Below are 24,125 nucleotides of genomic sequence, written 5' to 3'. Positions count from 1 at the left end.
ATGACGTGGCTAAATCTAAGCCATCAGCGGCAGCAGCTAGCCGCAAATAAAAATCCAAGTTATACAACCCATAAAGTCTTAGCCACTATGGAGTGGAAACAGAAACTTTTAACGTGATAGGTAATAAAAAAAATGGAACCTATACAAAAATGAGAAGTAAGGAAATTTTTTAAAAATAATTTAAAAATATACTCAAGACCAAAAAGCAATACTTCTTTGGTTGTGTTTGTTTGCTGGAATAAAGGTGGGGTGGGAAAGTGAAAGATTTGTTTGGTGATGTGGCAATTCAATTTTTTCACTCCAAGTCTTTTCAAAACTTTACAAAAAGTGTAGAATTTTATGAAAAAATAAAATGTAGAACCTACCATTAATATATTTTCACACTCTCCTTTCTTTCTTTCTTTGCTTCCTCACCTCACTTATATATGGGGTTCACTTTTTTTTTTCCAGTAAATTTTGGCTCAAACTCACTTGGTTTGACGACTACTGAAATGAAAATTTTACTGTAACTGATATTTTTAAAGAGGGGCGGGATATCACTGAAAAGTCACTGAGAAATCACTGATATCTTTGTTTTCAAAGATATTTTGACAATATTTTAATAGAATCTTCTAAATTAACGAATAATCGTCCAATATAAACTTTCAAAGACAGCGTTTAGGAGAATTTATATAAAATAAACTTTAGAAATAACTGAAATTAAAAGGTATTTTGTGACAAATCCGAGCAATTCAATTATATCCCAATAATTTGGAGAATATACATGAAAGAAATGTATTTTTTAGCATTAAATGAATAAATAAATCAAATTTATCAAATCTTAATGCACTAATTAGCATTAATAAGCAGATAGTAACTTTATGTATGACTTGTTTCATCGCGTTCTAGACACATTATAAAAGTTGATTTGTAGAAACGGTAGGGGTCACGCATACGGGCATACCCGCTGCCACAAATGATGACGTACACTCATGGGCACCCCTCCAAAGTGCAATGGAGGCCCCCAACCTAGGCCATGGCCCTCCGAAGTCCCATCGACCCGTTCGGGTAAATATGTATTCCTTAAATAGTTTTCTTATTTGTTTCCTTCTTTTTCTTCATTCTTTCATGATCGATGTCGGACTACCAAATCCTGCGAAAAAGCTTGGATCTTGCGCATTAAATTTCGGTTGTAGGATTCGAAATTTCGATGGGTCGATCGATCGAAATCTCTCGACCACTAAATTTCGACGATCAAGATCGAAATTTCGACCGAATTCTGATCCCACCGATAAAGTGAATGGGTTGATGGTCCAGCGCATTTATTGCGCAGGGCCCAAGCAAGGTCCACCTCGTTTGATTTTTTTTTTTTTGGTAGAGTCCACCTCGTTTGATTTAGTGTTCATCCATTGCAAATGCGATGACCATCGGAGGTTCTCTCAAGCAGTTCAAGCAGATGTGAAATTTCAAATTTCCTTCGTTGTTTCAGGGAATCTTTCCGGATCTCTTTAATTATTTCCCTTCTCTGGAATTCGTGTCTTCTCGACAATTCATTTCTCTCCGACTTCTTGAATTAGGTTTTTCTGCTTCCTTGCTGCCTTTAACTGGAACCAGTGCCAAAAGAAGCTGGTAGAGAATGAATCGCTTCTAATGACAGAAAAAGATCGAGCGTGACATCAATGCCAATTAATTTCCGCTGAGATTGCGATGATTTTTCCAAGAACTGTCAATGGCCTCTCTCTGTGAGAGTTTTCCAGACTGTTCTCTTTGACCACGCACCCAAGGAATCTGTACCCTAGCTGCCTTAGAGAAACCTCACATGAGTCTTCATCTTTCATGTAGCCAAACATCCCTTTCCCAAGTTGAATTTCGTGGCGCCGCCGGATCATTCGACAAGTGTGGAGACCAGATGAACATTTGTGTTGTCAGGCCACGTTGCAACAGCGTTCGTGTCTCTGCTGCCACGTTACCCTGATCGGGTCCATATAGATTCTGGTCTGCAACACCAACACCTACAGGTCTTCCAAATCGTTAGAACAGTGGCAGAACCCAGAAAATGATGCATCTTTTTAGGCCTTCTCTCAGGATTTTCAGGACAGTCAACACTAACAGAAACCTCCATTACTCATCCTTGAAGCTTTTCCCTCACCAGCAAACCCATCTTGATGATGTTGGTCCCATGGCTTCTCGTCTCAAGAGTAGGTCGGTGATTAGGTTCCGAGGCCCCGATACCATTAAGTTTCTACAAGGCCTCTTGACCAACGATGTCACCCGATTCGATGAACCCCGCGAAGAGAAAACGTCTTATTTGCCTACGCCTAATGTTTCTACTGTATCTGCCTCGCCACTCTATGCTGCATTGCTGTCTCCTAAGGGGAGATTCCTTTATGACCTTTTCCTCTATCTGCCTCCACAACCTGATGAGAAGCTTGATAGAACAGGTTCTGGACCCGGTTCAGACCCCAATGAGGAGTTCGAGCTGTTCGCGGATGTTGATGCTGCTGTCTTGGATGAGCTCCTGCAGTGCTTCAAGAAGTAAGTGGTGTCTTTTTGTTGCTCAATTGAACTGGATTTTGAAACAAATTTTTGCCGGGCACAATGTTTACTTCTATCTACTAAAAAGAAAAGGTATTCAGGTTGAAATGGAATTGTTTCTGTTAACTGGTTTACTTTGCCTTTTAATGCCGTTGGTGTCTTCTATAGTTTTAAGATTTGTTTCTTTCTTGCTATGATCGCCACAAAATTATCACTAGCCGAGCTAATAATGGTGTTGGGACATGCCGGCTTGTAGCCATCATGTAGACCAATTAAGAACTAAGCCTGTACTTAGGATGGTTGAATACTGATTAACATGTGAAAAATGGTATATGTCATTAATAAATGGAAGGCAAATTGACCTGGGGCCTTGGGTGAAATATGAATAGCATTGTAATTGTCTTAACCTTAGATATGGAAACGACTGTGTTTCCACCTTATACTTTGACATCAGTGACAAACATACTGTGTTTCAACTGCAACAGCTTCAACCAGATTCAACACTTTTAGGTTGTGGTTTTGGCATACTTAAACAACCTTATTAGTTTGCACTATATGTGTTCTATCATACCAGATTTCACCCTTTCTATTCAAATTTTGAGCGATTTAAGAATAGCTAAGATATTATTCAAATGAAGGATAGTTCCAAATTAATTTCTCACATATACTGTTCTGTGTCAAAGTTGCATTTAAGGTTTTCACTGGGGCTTGCCAACTCAACTTTTCTTCCAACCAAGTGGCAGCTTGGGCAATGCCCAAGGTACTAACACGCTGAATTCTTCATCCTTTCTTGTTCCTCAAATACTAAATACCTCACAAGTACCCTTGGAAATGCGATTCACGCTATCACTTAGCATCTCCTTGGAAATTGTAGCCCACCTCTGGTTTATATACGCTGTGAGCACACACAAGGCAGAATAATCTAAAGTCTAAAGCTTCAATTGGTCAATGCTAATCTATCTTTGCCCTTCAATCTGTGAGAGTTGATTTTTTCACCCCTCTGTTTTACGATGGTACTTTCCATCTTTATTCTCGAGACAGTGGGGATAGGCAAACAGGGGCAATTGCAAATCCTTAGCCAGTGGTCTTTGTTTCAACATGGATACAATGGAGAACTTGCTTTCCTCAGCATGTCCGGCCTTCTTGGTGTCTGGATGTCTAACCTTCTTGGCGTGATGCAAGTGGCCAAGCACCTCATTGGTTATTTCTAGGCAATGATCTACTTATATGTTCCTTATACTTGGTGATGCATAATTAAAATACATATTTAAGAAAGAAAAAACCCATTGGGTTAGGTCCATCAAAGGCCTAAAGCTATCACCTGAATCAGCCCATGGCTTTCATGGGCTAGGATTGTATTAGTGGGTTAAAGTTAGCCAACATATGTTGAACTTTATAGTCTATACCTAAGCCCAAGTTTAGTTTTTGAAAAGTCAGTAAAAAGGGGCTGTGGGTTGAATATAAAAGAACTCATTGTCAAAGGAGTTTTCCTTTGTCAAAGAGTTAGGTAGTAGTTGAGTTATTAATAGGTAGGTGGTGTTAGCTAGTGGTTGGATATTACCATTAATGTTTATGTCTCTTTGGAATGTTATATAAAGAGACTTATATAAGAGGTGAAGACACAACTCATCTATTGAAATCAAATTGCTTTGTTAGCATTCCTTCTCTATGGAGACTCCTTGTGCTTGATCAAGGTAGGTTGGTGTTCGATCCAATCGCTCCACCTTGCGGTGTGAAGCCTGGTGTTACATTGTTTTTCTCAATTCCCTCACATTGTCCCTTCAATTTCTTCATCGTAGTTCTGCCCTTGTTTTGAAGATCTATTCAGCCCGTATTGTTATGCTATTATCCTTATAATACCACTCTAGTTTCAGCCCTCTTTCACATCTAAATTCTGTTTCATCTTAAGTCTATCAAGTCTGAACTTGATTCCCTATGAAAGGTCCTATTTGGCTACTATTTTGATCAATCAAATACAGTACTACATTACTTGGATATTGGTTCTTGAATTTATTAAGGCATGGTGAATGTGAGAAAGAATTGACAACTGCCCCTTGCTGCGAGGGAGGGAGCTTGTATTTCCTAAAGACTCATTCCCTTTGGCACTTCCTAGTGCCTATTCAGTTCATTTTGGAAAAGCACTTCATAATCAGAAGTTTGTCTATTTGTCCTTCCATGCTATTTTCAAGAAGCCTCCATTGTTCTAGGATATTTTTTCTTTTATACAAAGAAGCTTCATAAAGAGAAAAGAGTTACATCTTCAAAGCCATGTACAAATGCTTGGAGCAGCATTTTTTTTTTGGGGGGGGGGGGGGGAGGGGATGAATAAATAATCAATTAAAGAAACGAAAACCAAACTACAAAGAAAGATCCAAAGGGCAGGATCAAATAGGACTATAGGAGAATGGAATTGGGAGTTGAGCCCCCAGGAAACAACAATGAGCTTGTTCCTTGGGGAATCAACAACCTGGGGGTGGGGAATAGCGAGCTGCAGCTTAGAATAGGGGATAGATCATATATTTTGGAAGTTATGATTATTCCAGTGAAACCAAATTAAATAACAAGTATAACAGCCAAGATAGAATTAACACCTTATCCAGCTTTGATAATGATTCAATCAAACCAGGGCATTAAAAAGACAAAATAAAGAAGAAGCTTCGAGTTATTCAGTCCTTGACTCTGATATGAAGTATGTTAAAATTTGATATATGGTTCTAGAAGTTCTCTCTATTTAACTTTTTTGGTTGATTTATGATTTTTCAGTAGTTGTTTAACAAAGTCAAGGCTATGTTTTGATTGCTTTTATTTTATCAAAGAGAGACCAAATTATTAATTTACAAGTTACAGGTGTTTTGCAGAGAACAGAATACTGAATCAACATCTCCTAATATCACCAATGGATAGTTTTGAAGTTTGAATATGTACTTAAAATCTTGTAAGTAGATGACATACTCTGCTAGTTGCATAAGATTCCAATGGCTTGTGAAATATGACGCAAACATCAAATTAGCAACTAGGTGCTGTAGGCTAAAAGACACAATAGAATGAGACTAGATTTATAGAGAATGGTGATCATCCATTCATCCCAATGAAGGATTCCAACAATAGTTCAAAACAGAAATAGTAATTCATTACCTACACTCCTCCACGTTTTATCCATTTTGGATCTCTATAAACTCTAAGCCCCTAACTTTAAAACCAAGCATAGGTTTTTGACTATAGGCTAGTGTTCTTGAAATTGCCTGAGTCATTATTTGCACTGTATCAGAAGGAATTTGTATGATTGATATGGGGCAAACCATATAAGATAAATGTATCTAGGTTTCCGCTATGGATTCCTTCGAAACATCAAGGCTCACTGCTGATCTTTCTGCAAGAAACCATTAGCAGTGATGATCTCAACCAAAATCTACTGAATTCCTTCAAAATAGTAAGGATGGTTCAATTTCAATACTTACTAGGCCTTATCAAGAGCAGATATCTGTTGCTTGCAAAGCCTAAGTTCCATTTTTAGAACAGCTATATAAAGAATCAACAGGAACAACACATTGTTCAACTATCTGTTCCTGCTTACCACGGATAATTTCTGGCTGCCACACATTGACGGTAGCTGAGGCTTGCCTGAAGATACAAAGTAGTTACAGTATCCCATTGGAAAGCATAGACTTCAGAGTTTATCCAAATGTCCTTACTAAGTACTAATGAATAGACTCTCATAAACGCAATTTATATTTGAAGATTGTATGAAATAAAAAGCAAGAAAACATAAGACTTCATGGAAACGAAAAGGAAATTGATTCTGAATTTTGACTAACAGGATTCAGTCATCATCTTTTTCAATTTTCCATTTCTGTCTGTGACTGAATAATAGCTAGGGTGGTTCTTTTCAACTTATGGTGGAAAATTGCTCAATGGGATGAGGAGAACATTGGCAAACTGGCCAATCTAAATTAGGTCAACCCACAACTCAACTGAAAATAGAATGAGAACTTCAGTGGTCAACAAACTCTCATATTTTCCTATTCAGATCAGATTTTTTTTATTTGATTCTCAAAGCAAATGAAGTACAATATTCAAACATAAATACAATAGTTAAAGACCTGCTTGCTGCCGAGTGTAGGCAGCAAGCAACTGCATACATGTAGAAGTAAGTGTCAAGCTGAAGAGGCACAGAAATACCCCTATTTACAAGTGTCAAAGGTGGGGTTATTACATCGTATAGCCAAGGTTTTGGAGGACTAGGGAGCACAGTTGCTAACAAGACACAGTTTCTGATACAAAGGAGAATAATTTTCAAAGACGCTGCTGTAGCAAAGTCCTTCCACCACTGCGTGCAAGTTAGATGTAAAATGATGTAAAATGCATGCCTCCTGGATTATAAGACAAAAAGACCAGTATCACTTGCTTGGTTGTTGATTATAAAGCCTTGCAATCCACAAGGAAAGAAAGTCAGGAACAGGCAAACATATAGTAGTCAAAGGGTTTGCTCTGCCAATTTTCTGAGGTAGGGGAGGAGATGGTGGGTCACATAGATCAGGACAAGAAATTCAATATTTAGTAGTTTTAAGAATTGACAAAGGACTAAAGGAGTAATAGTTTGACTTAAAACAACAGCTTATTTCTACCCTCCCAAATATAAATAACAGGATATTAAAAGGACTGAGAAGAACCAGTTTTGATAGAAGAACTATGATGATGACCAAAAGTAGGCTGCCAAGCAAAGATTTAGGATGAAGGAGAATGAATAAGTTTAAAGGTTTAAGCGTAGAGGTCCATAATGCCTGATATGATCAGCCCAAGGACAACCATAGAAGAGGTGCCATTCAATTTCAGATTGGGTGCCACAGAAATTACATAGGGATGAATAATTGCTTCAATTAGAGATTAAGGAATTAACATAGAGTCCCAAGTTTAGTAGCCTCCGGAAAAATATTATGCATCTTGGTAAGATTCGTTTCCACAAAATCTCCACCCTTTCTCTAATAAAGGAGAACATAAAGAAGAGTTAGAGGGATTAGAGGACAGTGAATGGAAGGCAACTTTTGTGGAGAAAACACCAGACTGAGAAAGGGTGAAACACCAGACATCAGTAGAACTAGAGATGGGATTGTTGGAAATTGCTGATAGGAAGTTAATTGCAAGATGATCTGAGAGTGAAGGATTTAAAGACCATTGGTCTTCTCTAAGAAAAGCTGCCACATAGTTGGATTTAAAAATAGAAGAAAGAGAGAACGAGAGAGAATATCCAGGTGTGTCTTTAACCCACAGATCAAAAGCAGAACTCCTGGATCCAATTTTACAAAAGAACTCTAGATTTCAAGAACTTGAGAAGATTTGATACCCAGCCAGATTGTTGAGAAACATGATATCTGTAGAATGGCTCAATTGATCCGTGTGATCACAAGCCCTTTATTTATAATAACTTGGAAATAACACTATTACATACATACCCCTACTTGGATAATAGAACTTTACACAAACAAAAACTCTAATAGAGTTGAACTCATAGTATGATTGAACTCTTAGTAGGACTCAACCCACACTCCTCCTCGAGTTGAAGCATAGATATTGGTCATGCACAACTTGCCTACAATAGGAAGGAAATCTCCTTCTTTCAAACCCTTAGTGAAGATATCTGCCACTTGGTCTCCATACCTCACAAAAGGCATGCAAATGAGCCCTTGTTTCAGCTTTCCTTTTACAAAAAACCTGTCAATTTCAATGTGCTTAGTTCGATCATGTTGCATAGGATTATTAGCAATACTAATAGCAGCCTTGTTGTCACAATATATCATCATAGGGTTTGGTACTTCGATTCCAATATCTTCTAGCAAGTCTTTCAACCATAGTAGCTCACAAACTCCACGAACCATAGCTCTATATTCAACTTCTGTACTGGATAAAGCTACCACATTCTGTTTTTTACTTCTCCAAGTAACTAGATTACCTCCAACAAAGGTACAGTAACCTGAAATTGACTTCCTATTAGGAGATCCAGCCCAGTTTGCATCCGTGTATGCTTCTAATCTTAGATTATCAATGGATGACAAAAGTATTCATTTTCCAGGAGTTCCCTTCAAATATTGCAATATTTTGGTAACAACCTTCATATGAGCTAAATATGGATCATGCATGAACTGGCTTCCTGATGCAAAATTGAAGACATATTTACGAAAGAAGAAGTCCATTGGGTTAGGCCCATCAAAGGCCTAAAGTTGTCACCTGAATCAGCCCATGGCTTTCATGGGCTAGGGCTGTTTTAGTGGGTTAAAGTTAGTCCACATATGTTGAACTTCATAGTCTAGACCTAAGCCTAAATCTAGTTTTTGGAAAGTCAATAAAAGGGGCTTTAGTTTGAAAATAAGAGAACTCATTGTCAAAGGAGTTCTCCTTTGTCAAGAGTTAGGTAGTAGTTGAGTTATTAATAGATAGGTGGTGTTAGCTAGTGGTTAGATGTTGCCATTAATGTTTATGTCTCTTTAGAATGCTATATAAAGAGACTTATGTAAGTGGTGAAAAAACAACTTGTGAAATGAAATCCAATTGCTTGCTAGCATTCTTCCTCTTGGAGAACCCTTGTGTTTGATCAAGGTAGATTGGTGTTCGATCCAATCGATCCACCTTGCGGTGAGAAGCCCGGGTGTTACGTGTTACTTTGTTGTCCTTATTGTTCTCTTAATTCTCTTATTTCTCTTATATTGTTCCATCCATTCTTCTTTATAGCATACTGCTGTTTTGAAAACCTAGTTAGTCCTTGTTCTTAAACCAATCTCCTTGTTCTACCACTTCGGTTTTCAACCTTCCATTATATCTGAATTTTATCTATCTTAAGTCTATCAAATATGAAGTTGATTCCCTGTGAAAGGTCCTATTTGGCTACTGTTTTGATCATTCAAATACAATACTACATTACTTACTATCCCCACGGCATAAACGATGTCTGGCCTAGTGTGGGACAAGTAAATAAGCTTCCCTACCAGCCTTTGGTATCTTCCTTTATCCACTGGTTTTCCCTCTTTTTCCTTAAGTTTAGCTCCAGCTTCAATAAGGGTATCAACTGCTTTACACCCCAACATTCCCACTTCTGATAATAAATCTAGAACATACTTTCTTTGGGATAGGAATATACCCTTCTTTGATCGAGCCACCTCAATCCCTAAAAAGTAATGTAACTTCCCTAGATCTTTAATCTCAAACTCTCTGCCAAGAAAGTCTTTTAGCCTTTGAATTTCTTCACCATCATTCCCTGTGATGGCAATATCGTCCATATAAACAATGAGGATTATGATGTTAGTACTTGACTTCTTGACAAATAGTGTATGATCATCATTACTTTGTTTGTATCCAATAGAAGTCATTGCCTTCAGGAGGCGTCCAAACCAACATCTAGGAGATTGTTTTAACCCATAAATCGACCTTTTCAACCGACAAACTTTCCCTGCAGTATTGTCATCGGCGAGAAACCATGTGGGACATGTTTATTAAAGTGGCAAAGCGACCAAAGTGATTGGGGCTCCATCTTGGCGATTGGGCAACTAAGCGGCGCTTAGGCGGCAATAAAGCGACCAAAGCGGTTTAGTCAATATTTTTAATATAACTACTTCTAAACTACTTTTTAATACAAATGCTTTTTATAATAAACTAAAGTACTAAACAAACATTCAACAATCAAATTCATAAAAATAAAAAATAAAAAACATTCAAGAATCACAATTATGAATAACAATGTTATTCATATATAGTTTAGTGAAATTATTTCACAAATTGTTTTTAACATGATTTTTTTGTTAAATATACATGAATAATATTCGAATTAGAATCAGAATTGATGTATCCATTTTCCCCTTTTTTAATCAAACAGTGCTGACATGATAAATTAATAGATCTCATTATTTCAATTTCCAAGTCATTGTTTATTTAATGATTCATTGATTATCAATGTTGAATATGACTCATGCTTCACATTCTGTTGCCGACAGACACTTTGGGCCTTGGAGTTCATTTGCAAATTGGGCCTAGATTCCGAATGGCTCACATATTTAAATTTATATACGACATTGTAGAATAAATTAGGATTAAAAAATAATATGCACAAATTACAAAATGTAAAAAAAGCAGATGCTTTAGCATCTAGGTGGCAATATGGCACAAAAGGAGGCAAAGCGGTAGTGCCTAAGCAAAAAAGCGGCAAGAAATCAATCCGTTAGTTAAGCAGTTCAAAAACCGCTTTGCCACCTAGGCGGACGCTTTGATAATCATGATGTGGGATTTCCATATAGACTTCTTCCTTTAACTCCCAATGTAAGAAGGCATTTTTTATGTCTAGTTGGTGCAAGTTTCAGTCTTTGTTCACAGCTACAGACAATGGAACTTTGTCAGTGTTCAGTTTTGCGACAGGGGCAAAATTCTCCTGATAATCAATCCCATAGGTTTTGGGTAAATCCCTTTGCAACTAGTCTGGCCTTCAACCTATTGACTGATCCATTCATTTTTTGTTTAACCACAAACACCCATTTGTAGCCTACGGGTTTTTTTCCTGGAGGAAGTGTAACTAGCTCCCAAGTATCATTTTTCTTCATTGCCTACATTTCCTCTACCATAGCTGCCTTCCATCTTTTATTAGCATAGGCTTCCTGCCAACTTTTAGGAACATATATAAATGATAGAGAGGATATAAAAGCACGGTAAGAGTCAGACAAAGAATCATGAGAGACATATTTAGCTATGGGATGTTGAGTACAAGATCTGACTCCTTTTCTCACAGCAATAGGAAGATCAGAAAAGATACCTCAAGGAGAACAGTAGAATCCGATTCTGGAGCAGGAGACTAAAGTGGTAACGTGTCACCTTTCTCCACCTGCTTTAGCCGGTTGTAATTTTTCCTCTGATAAGTTTGCACCTCCTTATTTTGGTCAATCTGGTTTTGAAAGACCTTAACAATGTGTCTCACAGGAGTGGTCTCCCCCTGGCTAGGTTCTTCACCTGGTTTAGAAAACGAAGGGGGAGGATTAGAAGTCCTCAGGTATCCTAGCCAAAATCTCTCCTTGGCCAGGAAACTCTTCATGAACTCTTAAGTTGTGTTGGTGTGTGATAGGAAGATCTAGAGTTGGAAAGAACACCTCTCCTCTAGGACTCTCCCCTTGGAGAGGTGTATAGTAAAGGCAAGACTCATTAAAAATTACATTCATGGATACAATGATTTTCTTGGAAGGAGAGTGATAACATTTGTACCCTTTTTGAGTAGCAAAATACTCCAGAAATATGCAGCGTTGGCCGTGAGGAGCCAGCTTACGTTGGTGGGCTGTGATTCTGGCATAACACACACATCCAAAAATCTTTGGGGGAATAACAAAAGAGGAGGCTCCCTGGAGAATCTCATTAGGATATTTAAAATCAAGTATCCTACTAGGCATCTGATTCATAAGATAAGAAGCAGTGAGTATAGCATCACTCCAGTATTGGTCAAAGACATTCATAGCAATCATAATTGAACGGGCTATCTCTAAAACATGCCAATTCTTCATTTTGGCAACACCATTTTGGGCAACAGTATCAACACAACGGTGGTTTGTATTATGCTGGCTAGAAAAAGAAATTTATTTTATTTTTCCTCAGAGAATTTCTCAAATTTACCATCAATTTGACTCCCGTGCCATTGTCAAAATGAAGGATATTCAAATGGCATTGAAGAGTTAGCGTTATATTATGATAATCACTTAAGAGTTAAGAGTTATCAATTAAGATTTTAATTTTTTAAAATAATAAAACAAATGAAATTTGAAAATTAAAAAGTTAATATTAAGACAAGTCAATAAAAAAAAAGTTAACAATTAAGACTTTTAAATTTTAAATAATAAAGCTAAATGAAATTTGAAAATTAAAAGTTAACGATTAAGATTAAGCTTTAGGTTAAGAGTTATCAATTAAGACTTTTAAATTTTAAAATAATAAAATAAAATGAAATTTGAAAATCAAAAAGTAAAAAACTTAAAACTTAAACCGTTAGCGTGTTACGCAAAAATGCTCAACTACTCAAACTCAATCTCATCCGTCTCAAAGAAACTAAATTCATGGATCATTAATTACATTTAAATATACCAAAAAGGTTGATTACATTTAATATTTTAATTTTCCATTTATGTAAAGGACTAACGATATGGCTGACTGGACCCGATTAGGATGATGCCTGGCCAGCCCTCCAAACGTTGGGTGAGGACCCTCGGCCAAATAACGTCCATTAAGGATCGGTTTGCGCATCCAGTCTCCTTCCCTTTTTACGGTTTGGGTTGGGAAAATTGTCACTTTACAATTCGAGTAATGTGTAAGACTACTGATAGAGAGCAAGTTAGTAAAGAAAGAGGGAACATGTAAAACTTTAGACAAAGAAAGTGATGGAGAATGCTGAATGGTCCATTTTCCAACAATGAAAGAATAAGAGCCATTAGCAATTTGAACTTTATCCTTTCCAGAAATTGGAGAACATTGTAAGAAAAAGGAGGATAAACCTGTCATATGATTTGTGGCTCCTATATCAATGATCCAAGGAGTAGAAACTAAATAAACTTGGAAGCTTATAAAAGTTTTACCTGAAGTAGCAAGGTAGGAATTGTTATGGATAGTAGAGGAAGCAGTGGTCGAGGCTGTGCTGATTGTAGAAGACTGCAGAATACGTCGTAGAGTAGTTAACTGCATTTCAACAAAGCAATGGTACATAAGGCCGTTGAAAGACCACCTTACTGCCTAGGTGGACGCTTTGAAAACCATGGATTAAACAAAGAAATATGGGGAAAATAGTTAGATTTCATGACTCTTGCCCATAGGGATGAGGGTTGGGAAGCAATCACCAGGAAAGTTTCAGCAGTAGACCTTTATTGTGGTCTAATGGTTTCTAAAACCGAGGCTTCCAAACGAAACGGGCATACAAGCGTTTCATCCCAAGAAATTCTCAAAGGGTTAGAAAGGTTTTCCATATTGCCATCCCAAAAATTTAGAGCTTACGAGCCTTCCTAGGGTCCTCTCCTTGCGATCGAGTTGGCAAGCTAGTGTTTGGTGGGGTTATCCACCACTTATGGTGGGAGCAAAATCTTAGGCGTTGGTCTTCCAGATCCCGTTCCCTTGATATGATTTGGAAGAACATTTGTTTTGAGGTCTCTTCTAGATTCCCCCCCCCCCCCCCCCCCAATGATCGACTCTCCTACGAATAGGCTAATTTTTAGTTCGTGGAATCTCACCTCATCCTTTAGGCTTCCCACGTGAGAGGCTTGTTTCCCCTTGCCCCCTTATTCTCCTCTTGTATTCTTGGCTTGTTGTTTTTTAATATATTTCTTTATTCATCCAAAAAATAATAATTTAGAGCTTAATAAGTCCAAGGAGCTGCAGTTTTTATGAGGAATAGGGAAGGGAGATATGTAATAGGAAGGAATTGAGGAAATAACTGATTTGAGAAGAACTTTCCTGCAAGGAAAGCTAAGCAATCGGCTTTCCAAGATTTCAATTTTGAGGAAACCTTATCAATGATAAACTGGAAATCCTTTAAAGGGGACCTAGATGGATTTAGGACAGTACCAAGGTACTTTCTAGAATCCTCAGAGGGAGTAATTCCAATTGTCTTTCCAAAGTCGGATTTAATGGATTACTAACATTGGGGCTAAAGTAAAGACCACTTCTAGCAAAGTTGATCTCTTGGCCAGACAGACTAGAAGAAAGATCTAGAGCAGCCCTAATAGTATGAAGGTCTTCAAGAGAGGCTCGGCAAAAGATGAAGGCATCATCCAAAGCTTTAGCGATGGGTAATTTCATGAAGCTTTGGCAATGGTGGAGTACGAAGCTAGGAGATCGCATAGGAGATGTAGGGTTCAAACAATATGAAGGAGATAGGTCATGTTTTGTGTGATTCTATGGTCCCCTATTTTTATATGATATCTGGTTATTCTATTTAGAAACCAGTTATTGAGGTGTTTTCCATAAAATCACCACTTATACGCTAAATTGTGGAATTGCTTGACTTCATGGAATCATGTGATTCCAAGTCATTTTTTAACCAAACAGTTTTTCTAATCTGGAGTCATGATACCCTAAAATTCGATGCGGAATTGCGGAACGAAAAACAACCTAAGTTTTCCTGGTAAGAGCACTTTGAAATTCTTACTTTGAAACACAGTGGAAGAATTTTAATTGGTTAATTTCTTGGTTACACTTAAATCTGTCCCCATAATATGGTATTGATTAGTTGATAGCTCATACAGAAGGATCCAATGGAGGCTAGACTTGACCATGTGTTGCTACATATGTTGAAACATGGGATGGCTGAATCTCTTTGCACCAGCGGAATTAGAAGTCCCAGTGCACATGAAAAATTGTAATCCATGCGATAGATGCATCTCTTATGATGTCCAACTGATATCCTGTAATGGAACCTAAATTTTTGCTCTATTCATATTTGTATGCTCCATAATGTCACTAATGGTTTTTCTTCTCAGTTTGATGGATTGTGCACTTTTTATCTGTTTTTATTTCAATGGCTCAGATACAGACTGAGGTCTAACGTTGAGATTGAGAATGTGGCTGAAAATTTTTGTTGCTGGCAACGTTTTGGTGGAGATGTTGCTGATAAATCTTCATCTGTGGAAGAGCCAGATGCTGCATCTGTTGGATGGGGTGGTGGAGTTGATCAGGCTGGGATGTCAGCTGCCCATGGAAATAACCTTGGATGGCAATGGTTCAAGGATCCTAGATTGGATTGTCTTGGTTTCAGGGGAATCTTTCCATCCAAAACAATACGTAAGCTTAGTAGCATTTTGCATTTTTGTGGGTGCATGTCCATCCGGCAACACTGAATTTAGTTTATTCACGACTGGAATTTGGTTTAGCTCTGAACAGATCGTCTGTTCTTTACAGCACCACTGGTTGAGTCTGACAAAGAAACTGACGAGAAAAATTTTGCTCGATGGAGGTATGAAAAGGGGGTTGCAGAGGGCTCAACTGAGATTCCAAAAGGTATGTAATGTGTACCTTTTCAGTTGCCACAGTGTTGGTTTGTCATTGATTAATTGATTATGTTGAAAATAGTCGTGTTGGAGTGGAAATATGTTTCTCATCATTCTGTCATTAATAGTAGCCTAATGTAACTGTTTATATTTTACCGACTTAGTGCATGGAGCTGGTATTTTGGTTTCCAGGTTGCCATTGATATAGAACATCAATGCTGCTGCTGAAATATTGTTCCATTCTGTTGTATTTTGTTGCTTCAATATAGTCTTCGCTAATGTTAGAAGCTTTCGCAATTGTCATTCATCTGTTTGAAGTCTGGTCACGGTTAAATTTAACCCACTAGCTATTCAGTAACTTCTATATTTTGTTGTCTAGGTGAGGCTATTCCCCTTGAATATAATCTTGCTGGACTAAATGCAATCAGCTTCGACAAGGGGTGCTATGTAGGCCAAGAACTCATTGCCCGTACACACCACCGTGGTGTAATTCGTAAGCGTCTCCTTCCACTAAAATTTGTTGACGAATCTGGAGAAGGTACTTTTGTGTTTTACCTCAAGCTACGTTTGGCTAATTTCAACAGGACCTGTACATTTGTATGTTGCAACTAATCCCTTTGTTTCATTCAGGAATTTCGCAGAAGATTGATCCAGTTGTAGGATCAAATGTAATTCTTCTTGAAACCAAGAAGAAGGTTGGGGTTGTGACAGCAGCACTTGGATGTCAGGGGTTGGGGGTGTTGAAACTGGAAGAATCCTTCAAAGGATCAGGGAAACTGATTGTTGATTCTCATGATTGTGTGCATGTTAAGGCTATTCCACCAGACTGGTGGCCATCTGAATGGTTTCAGGACCTTCAACAGGGTAGTGCTGTTGCCTAAGGTTGTAGCTTTGCAACTTGATCTACTGGTAGCAATTTCGACTGGCTGAGGTGTTTAACTGATGTTTCTGCGCGGCATAGATTTCCAAAGAGTTGGTACTCAGGTGACTCGAAACGCCGTCTATTTTTACTTCTTCCTTGGTCACCTGTAAATTTATTGAACCAGGTAATTCATCTGGTATATGTTTTTGTAGCTTGGAAATAGATTACCTGCAACCCCCTATCTCTAAGTTCTAAGTGGTTTCTGAAGATACCGAGAAAGTATATATTTTTCTTTCTGTTATTTCATTGGACTTTTGGTTTGCCTTCATTAGTCATAGCTGCGCTCTGCTTGTATAACTGAAAACATCTAAAGTGGAAATTGGACTTGGTTAAAATTTAAAATAAATAATGGAAGGTTGCATGGAGTGATTCAGGATGACAGCTCCAATAAGCTTTGAGAGGTGGGAGGTGGGAGATGATGCAATCAAGCATGCTTGCCAATGTTTAAAATTTCGCTAGAGTTCCAGATAGAGGAATAAAAATCTTGAACTATCTCTCCATAAAAGAAGCACTGAGAGCAGAAAAGGAATGTAGAAAGCAGAGGCAGAGTTGGGTTTCAATAAATGTTGGAAGATAGTGATTCTTGCGGTGGTTTTTTGTACATCCACAGATGTAGTGGGAAAGAGACTTCAGGTGAACAGCTCTTGGCGATAGAGAGGGTATATCTCTGCAACTTCAGATTCAGAATAATCCATTGTGGCGATTGATTTCTATGCATATTGTTCACTGAATGTTATCAAAGATCGAGAGAGCAAATTCGTTTCTTCAGATTGACAATTGTTCTGATTTGTTTTTTTTTATCAGTACTTGTCAATGGCAAACAGAGAGGCAAGTTGGTTGTTAAAATTGCAGGTTTTCCACTGGCCACGATGAAGATTAATTTCAAGGAAAAACTTGACACGAATTATACGTTTCAAATATTTGAGGGTTATAAGAATGGATTTTACAAAGGTCCTTGAGTTTTGGCACGATGGTCTGAAACCCTAGGCAACCCCTCATCATCTTCAAATCAAAGAAGACTGAAACCCTAACCGAAGCTGCAGCACAGAACAGACAAAAAGAAGCAGAAGCTGCAGTAAGAGGGACGAACTCACTATCCCTTTTCAGACTTGCTTGGAGCGCATTTTATCACTGACCCACCTTTGCTTTTCGTCTTTTCTGTTAACGGAGAGTTAAAAGGGACATATCTGATATGGTATAATAGCTGAAAGAAGAATGGGTTTACGTTTTCCAGTAATTTGATTTGAATAGCTTTCGTTTGATAAGGAGAGCAAAACGTGGGAGAACGCTGATGTACTTATCATGGCAGATTTAAAGAGTTTGGATGAGCGGCTTGAGAGGCATTTGAGTCGAGCATGACCATGGAGAAGAAGAAGAAGAAATGGAGGAGGAGACCACCGCAGAAGAGTGGGAGATTTCTGGCAGGGGGAGGGGAGAAGGTGGGGCAAAAGTTGCTTGGAGGGGGATGGATGATGGTTGCCGCCTTGCTGGGGGTGTTGGGGTTTTCGGCGAGGTCTTGGAAGAAGATCGGTTTTTCCCATTCACCCACCTAAGGGTATGGATTATGGAGGGTAATTTAGCTATAATACCTCTAATGGGGGAAAATGCATGGAAAAACATTTTGGCAATTTCGCCCAGTTCGGTGAGGAGTGAAACCAAAACTAAGGCGAAAAACGACATCTGCAAAAGTTGCCGAAAAATTGCAAATTTTCCAGTGAAATACAAGCGATTTTTGCAGAAATCCTTGGGCCTTTCGTCAAAACCGTCGATGCCATCCACCCCTTCATCTTCATCTGTTATCATCACCGACTTCGACCTTGGTCCTATGAAGGTTACAAAGCCATAGAATATGAAAAGGAAGAGGAAGAGGAAGAAATAGCAGCAGATTGTGGCGGCACGGTTGTAGGCTTCCGGCGTCATCTTTGGTGATGCTTTGAGAGAGATCAGGAATTACCAGAAAAGTACCCAACTTCTTATCCGAAAGCTTCCATTCCAACGGTTGGTTTGAGATTGCTCAGGATTTCAAAATTGGTCTTTGATTTCAGAGTTTTGCTGTTTTAGGACTCCAATATATCGATTTCAGGTTTTGGGCTTGGGGTTTTTAGCGTTTTACATTTTCTCCTCCCATATCAATATATCACCATTCACCACCTTCGGCATCAGACGAGTGGATGACCTTCTCAAACTAAGCAAGCACATGAAAAATGGGTGGATTATCGAACTTCTCTTAGTCTCAGGCTCTCTCAACTCTGAATTGTCACCATTATTATTGGCGATTTTCCGGCGAGATTTCACCAAATCGCTGGTTTAAGCAACCAGGAACCGGCAAAATTTGCTAGAATGTTGCACCTTGGCAACATGTCATTTTAATTTCAAAATTAACATAAAAGGCGTGAATATTTTACGGACAGTAATGGATAATTTATGATATTTATCACGTTATGAAGAGGGGGCTAAGTCAATAACATTCCTCACCTAAAGGACGGTCAAGAGTTTCACTCCAAGTTTAGAGGTGGCAAGTAAAATAACTCTATTCCATCCCTTCCTCTGTGTCAAAAAACACCCCCAGCAAAGAGACTTTTCTTTTTGAAGATTTCATAGAATTATTTCATGGCTTATTCTTTATCAAAATGTACATGGATCTGGATGTCTATGGAGTTCTCTACATGAGTAGTGGTAATGAACTGTCATCGTTATCTCCACAAACGAAGAACAGTAAAATTTAGGCATCTGTGGAAAAACGCAAAGCTTTGAGCATCCAATCATCCCATGATTTGGGAACTTCAAAAAGATTACTAGTATGCGAAGTTTAATATCTGTGGTTATCCAGCGTAGGTTCCCTTAATTCAACGTAATCAAGAGTCTAATCACGGGCTCTGGCTTCTGGTGTATCTTTTGTCTTGTCATGCTTTTTAATCCAAGGTGGGCTGCGTGGGCAATTCGATTTAGGTAAACATCTTTTCACACAAACAGAGCACAAGGAAACAGAGTTGGCAATCGAATCGGCCTTCATTAATTGCAATATTCCCTAGGATTAGAACGACAAGGATCGGCCAGAACCTTCAGACTTCAGAGTTCTCTCAGATGTAGACAGGAAGAACTGGGAAACTAGATCCGCCAAGAGACATTCACGCCAATTGCAGGTTTCTTATTCTTATGTTTACCGTTTTGTCTATTGAGGCCAATTGGGTCTTTAAATACTAATACCATATGGGTCTGGTACCAAACAAGCACATTTGTTGAGAAAGAATCCAAATACTAGAAGCCAACTCTAACGACAACCCAGGGAAAAACGAAAGTCAGATTTGAGAAAACAATGTCAAACACAAATAGCCAACTCTAACGACGAAACACAGATGAGGTTTATTTCTCCTTTCCTTTTGTAATTGCAGAATCCAGTTGATGGGTTTGTTTGTTTTGGATGGATTATAATCTGGGACCAAGATATCGGTATCTGCCAATACCAGCTGGGGTACCCAATTTTATTTCACTACTCTCGTGAGGAAAGTGTTACCACTGAAGTGATATCTCTGAGTTTTTTCTAGTTCTAATGAATAGGTGAGAAGAAGAAAGCATCACATCAATAAGTGTTATTTCTCTTCATGACTCGCTATAAAGAAAGACGCGATTTCATTACAATTCATACATAACATACATCTTCAAGCTGACAGGACTAGAAAAAAGACTAAACTCTTACAACCCCAAGTCCTCAAGTACAGATACAGCACATAAGAACCAAGATTCAGCATAAGGAGTGGTTAACGGTTAGTGAGTGATGTTCTAACCCTATCTACGCTCTACCTAGCCTCAGAAATTTTTTCACAGCCGAGAGGACAGCTTCAAAGTTAACAAGTAGTCATCATCACTAGACCCATGAATTATCAAGAGCTGCTACTGCATTTGTTCAGTTCTTGAACCACTGTTTCCATGTTGGGCCTATTGTTAGGTGAGTCATGTGTGCAAGCCAATGCAATTCTTGTCAATTTAGCTGCCTCTGCTTCAGGGAACTTCCCATCAAGATTCATATCCATGAACTCTTCGAACTTGTTTGATTCTGCTCCATTTCGCATTGATTGTGTGATCATCCTTCTTCCAGTAAGGATCTGGAGTACAATTACCCCAAATGCGTAAACATCGCTCTTCTCGGTGAATCGCCCAGTGGTGGTGTACTCTGGAGCTAGGTATCCCATGGCAGCACTGGCCTTGAGTACTGAGAAGACAATGTCATCGGCCAAGAGTTTGTGTAGCCCAGAGTCTGAGATTAATGGCTTAAATCGCTGGTCAATGAGCACCTTCTCTGCTGATATATTTTGGTGAACTAGGGCAGGTTTTGCAGGTTTGTTACTGTGTAAATACTCAATACCTGCTCAAGAGAAAGATGAAATAAATCAGTTCCAGCAATTTCCATAGCTTATGAAGATCTCAACAGAAGCAAAAAAAGCCCTGAAAAAAAGCTAGGACAAACGATAATAAAAGGCACAGAAACAGAACATAGACCTTTAGCAATGCCATTGATGATGGAAACTCTAGTTGACCATTCAAGAACACGATCTTTGCCATCCTTCACATCAAGATACTGAAGCAAGTTCCCATTAGGAACAAATTCGTAGATAAGGAAACACTCACCCCTGCCTTTGGAACAACAAAAACCTTTCAACCCAACAAGGTTTTCATGTCTCAAAGAAGTTAATAAGTTCAAACCCGTCAAGAAATCAGTTTCCTCCGATTTACAGCTAGTCTTGTTGATGCTCTTGATAGCAACAACAGACCCATCTCTTAAAATTCCCTTATAGATAGCAGAGAAGTTGCTTTTCCCCAACAGATTCACCTCTGAGAAATGTTGAGTAGCTGATTCCACCTCTTCCAGATTGAATCTAAAGATCCGAAGAACTTCCTGAGAGAACCCATTAACATTTCGTCCATCAGCTAATGGATCCCATCCATTTGAGTACTCAAGACTGATCAGTGTAGAAGCACTCTTCCTCTGTATCTCTTTGACCTGATCAGTACTAAGACGGCTATCTGAAGAATCAAAAGCACTACCAATCTTCTGTTTCCGGCGCCGGTACCATGAGAAAGTCAAAAGACCTGCAATCGTCAATGCAACAGTGATTGCAATAACTCCAACAACAAGAGCAACTCTAGGGCTTCTTGATGGATTAGAACAGTAAGTCTGGTTGCAGTTCACTCGGAAATTTGCAGATACTGGAATTTCTTTTGTTGGAATACCACTAGTATTAGATGCATACGGTTCTGGTCTGTTGGGGTCCAGCCCATTCGCAGTAATGCAAGCCCTCAAAGTAGAAAATCCAACTCCACATAAATCCGAGTTGTTTCCGTACTGGAATCCTCCATTTAATTTCTTCAGAGCTTCATAACATTCAGAGGAAACTGGAAGTTAAAAAGGATTTCTTGCGACATAATCAAGATAAAAAATTCTAAACGAGGGATCAAACGTATTACCAGGAGGGACATTGCCTGAAAGAGTATTGTTTCGAACATCCAGAACTTCCAGAAGAGGAATATCAGAAAGTTTTGCTGGAATGGGACCAAATAATCGGTTATAGCTCAAATCCATCCTTGTCAGCGTCTGCAACTCTCCCAAACTAGCAGGAATAGCTCCAGTTAGTTCATTATCTTGCAGAGCAAGAACGCTTAGCTTCTTCAGAGACCCCAACTGCGTTGGTATGCTCCCACCGAGCTGGTTATAGCAAAGTTGCAGAACTGCAAACACGGGACCATACAGATCAGAGTTAATAATATCATGAACCAAACAAAGGTCAGCGGAAATTCCTAAGCAAAAATCAAAGCTTTCAACATCTAGCTTCTATGAAGTTTTGTAATATAACTAACCTTGGAGACTAGCCATGTTTCCTATTTCAGGTGGAATGTTCCCGGAGAGGTTATTGACATTAAGATACAGATCAGAGAGCTCGGTAAGATTTGAAATTTCTCTGGGTATCTCTCCAGACAAATAGTTGTAGTGCAGGTAGAGACCAGACAAGCACTTCAGTTCAGCAATAGCTGAAGGAACCCTGCCATAAAGACCCTTCCCCTGTAAAGAGATGTTAGCCACTTTGCCACGCTCGTTACAAGCAACACCTTCAAAAAGGCCACTGCATGGATCACCTTCACTAGTCCAAGAAGAAAGGAATTTGTTTTCAGGGTCCAGAGAAGCTTTCATCTCCATGAGAGCTCTAAGCTCCACATTCCCATTAACCAGTTGCAGACCCAAAAATGAAAAGAGCACAAGAAAAGAGAAGAAAAACCCACAACCACCCATCCTCGCTTCGAAATGCGACAAACCCAGAAACCTCTCTTCTTCTTATGCAGGCATCAAGTGTTGGAATCTAGTGACGAACGCTTGCAGTTGCAAGAAACAGAAATTCACAGATCAAAGCTCACCCTTGGCCTTGGACCCCTTCTCAACAGAGAGTGAGAAACAGAGATGCACTAAAAAGAAACGTCTCTGCTACACAGCACGTCCTGAAATTGAAGTGGAGATGGGACCCAGTTGGTTAATCATGGCCGTCTGATCTATTTGATGGATTTCTTAGTTAAGTAGAGATTCCTTGGGAGTGAAAAATTCGAATTCTAAGTGCTTTATAAAGCTGAGCTTTTTCTCTGCCTTTCTCAGTGCTCTACTTTTTCTTCATATCTCTGTCAACTATTCAACTCTGTTCTCTGTCTGACATTGAAGGACCATTTCAACACCAACCCTTTCTACTACCACCCTAGCAACTTACCTCCTTGGATTTTTTTATTATTACAAGAACGCCCTTTGCTCTGGAGAAAGTAGATTTTATTTTAATATTTATGGGACTCAGTGCCTCATGCATATTTTCACTTTTTCACAAACCGACATTTTTATTGAAAGGCTCGTGACTGTCCCAGGATTTAGTCGATTTATCGCGAGAAGAAGAAAACTCATTAATATGTTTTTCAAAATCTAAGGAGAAATTTTATATATTCTGAGGCTTATTAATCCTTTACTAAATTTATTTTATTTCAGATTTTTATATTGTTTTAATCTTATCTCTGAGAGAGAGAGAACTAGTGTGTTTTCAAATTTCAAAATTATATCCGTTATCCGGTCACTCAACTAGTTAAACTGGGAAAACCCAGCATCCAGAATCCCAGATCCTCACCATCTACTCTCTTATCTGTCTGGGCAATGCATGAATTGATAGGATGGCAACGATTAGATATATGAGGCTGAAAGGAAATGAGTTTGTTTATATATGGCTAAAAATAGAACCAATCTGTCTTCAGAAGATGTATTTTCTCTCTTAAATATACTGATTTTACTTCAATCTTTACATCCAATGGTTGCTATCCTCTGTCCATGCATCGCCCATCTAACAAAAGACATACAAGAAGTTTGGATAAAGAATCCGAATTCATCAATCCAACATAGTATCCAACATCAGTGAATTATTAGTAACCTTTTATATCCCCCTTTTCCTCTTTGGATCATGCAAAAATGGGTTTTGAGACAAATTTAAATCCAAACTGAATTGAAAGTGACAGTAACTAATTCAATCCGTGATTTTAGTTTTCTGTTCTTCTTTTTGTGTTTTTTGTGTGAATCACAATTCATTCAATAGAAGCAATAACAGAAATATGAGTTACAAAGCCTGGTAATTCAATTCTAGTTTTCACATCTTTGGTTAGTTTGTTATGAAAATCAACAAATCTATTGC

General features: G+C 38.5%; 2 protein-coding genes across 3 annotated transcripts; one reads left to right on the top strand and one right to left on the bottom strand.

Moving 5' to 3' along the window:
• The first annotated feature begins 1,362 nt into the window (after positions 1-1,362).
• LOC149013925 (Glycine cleavage T-protein family) lies at positions 1,363-16,800 on the top strand. 2 transcript variants are annotated; one of them, XM_089159241.1, is made up of 5 exons: positions 1,363-2,514; positions 15,041-15,294; positions 15,412-15,510; positions 15,880-16,038; positions 16,142-16,224. In XM_089159241.1, exons 1-5 carry the CDS (start codon positions 2,036-2,038, stop codon positions 16,147-16,149), a joined length of 999 nt encoding a protein of 332 aa, XP_089015367.1. In that variant the 5' UTR covers positions 1,363-2,035; the 3' UTR covers positions 16,150-16,224. The 2 variants fall into 2 exon arrangements, with proteins under 2 accessions (XP_089015367.1, XP_089015366.1); XM_089159240.1 differs by having other exon boundaries at positions 1,366-2,514; positions 16,131-16,800.
• A 3,047-nt stretch (positions 16,801-19,847) lies between these two features.
• LOC149013924 (protein CLAVATA3 INSENSITIVE RECEPTOR KINASE 6-like) lies at positions 19,848-23,025 on the bottom strand. Its single transcript, XM_089160131.1, has 4 exons — positions 22,276-23,025; positions 21,886-22,146; positions 20,920-21,792; positions 19,848-20,785 (listed from the first exon to the last, which is right to left on the bottom strand). The coding sequence occupies exons 1-4, from the start codon at positions 22,703-22,705 to the stop codon at positions 20,304-20,306; spliced, it is 2,046 nt and encodes a 681-aa protein (XP_089016257.1). The 5' UTR covers positions 22,706-23,025; the 3' UTR covers positions 19,848-20,303.
• Between the last annotated feature and the right edge of the window lie 1,100 nt (positions 23,026-24,125).

Source organism: Hakea prostrata, chromosome 6, assembly GCF_041222555.1.
Source record: "Hakea prostrata isolate BN-2017 chromosome 6, UWA_Hpros_2, whole genome shotgun sequence".
Taxonomy (NCBI): Eukaryota; Viridiplantae; Streptophyta; class Magnoliopsida; order Proteales; family Proteaceae; genus Hakea; species Hakea prostrata.
Note: the sequence above shows the minus strand (reverse complement) of the source record. Positions and strands in the feature narration are given on the sequence as shown.

What these genes read in the sequence shown, in the direction of transcription:
- LOC149013924 (XM_089160131.1), bottom strand. Translation starts at nt 22,705, where the DNA reads ATGGGTGGTTGTGGGTTTTTCTTCTCTTTTCTTGTGCTCTTTTCATTT. An exon ending in TTCAGGCAATGTCCCTCCTG is followed by an intron (nt 21,793 to 21,885) that starts GTAATACGTTTG and finishes AATGTTATGAAG; the next exon opens with CTCTGAAGAAATTAAATGGA. An exon ending in CATCAATGGCATTGCTAAAG is followed by an intron (nt 20,786 to 20,919) that starts GTCTATGTTCTG and finishes TCTCTTGAGCAG; the next exon opens with GTATTGAGTATTTACACAGT.
- LOC149013925 (XM_089159240.1), top strand. Translation starts at nt 2,036, where the DNA reads ATGATGCATCTTTTTAGGCCTTCTCTCAGGATTTTCAGGACAGTCAAC. An exon ending in CTCCTGCAGTGCTTCAAGAA is followed by an intron (nt 2,515 to 15,040) that starts GTAAGTGGTGTC and finishes TCAATGGCTCAG; the next exon opens with ATACAGACTGAGGTCTAACG. An exon ending in CTCAACTGAGATTCCAAAAG is followed by an intron (nt 15,511 to 15,879) that starts GTATGTAATGTG and finishes TTTGTTGTCTAG; the next exon opens with GTGAGGCTATTCCCCTTGAA.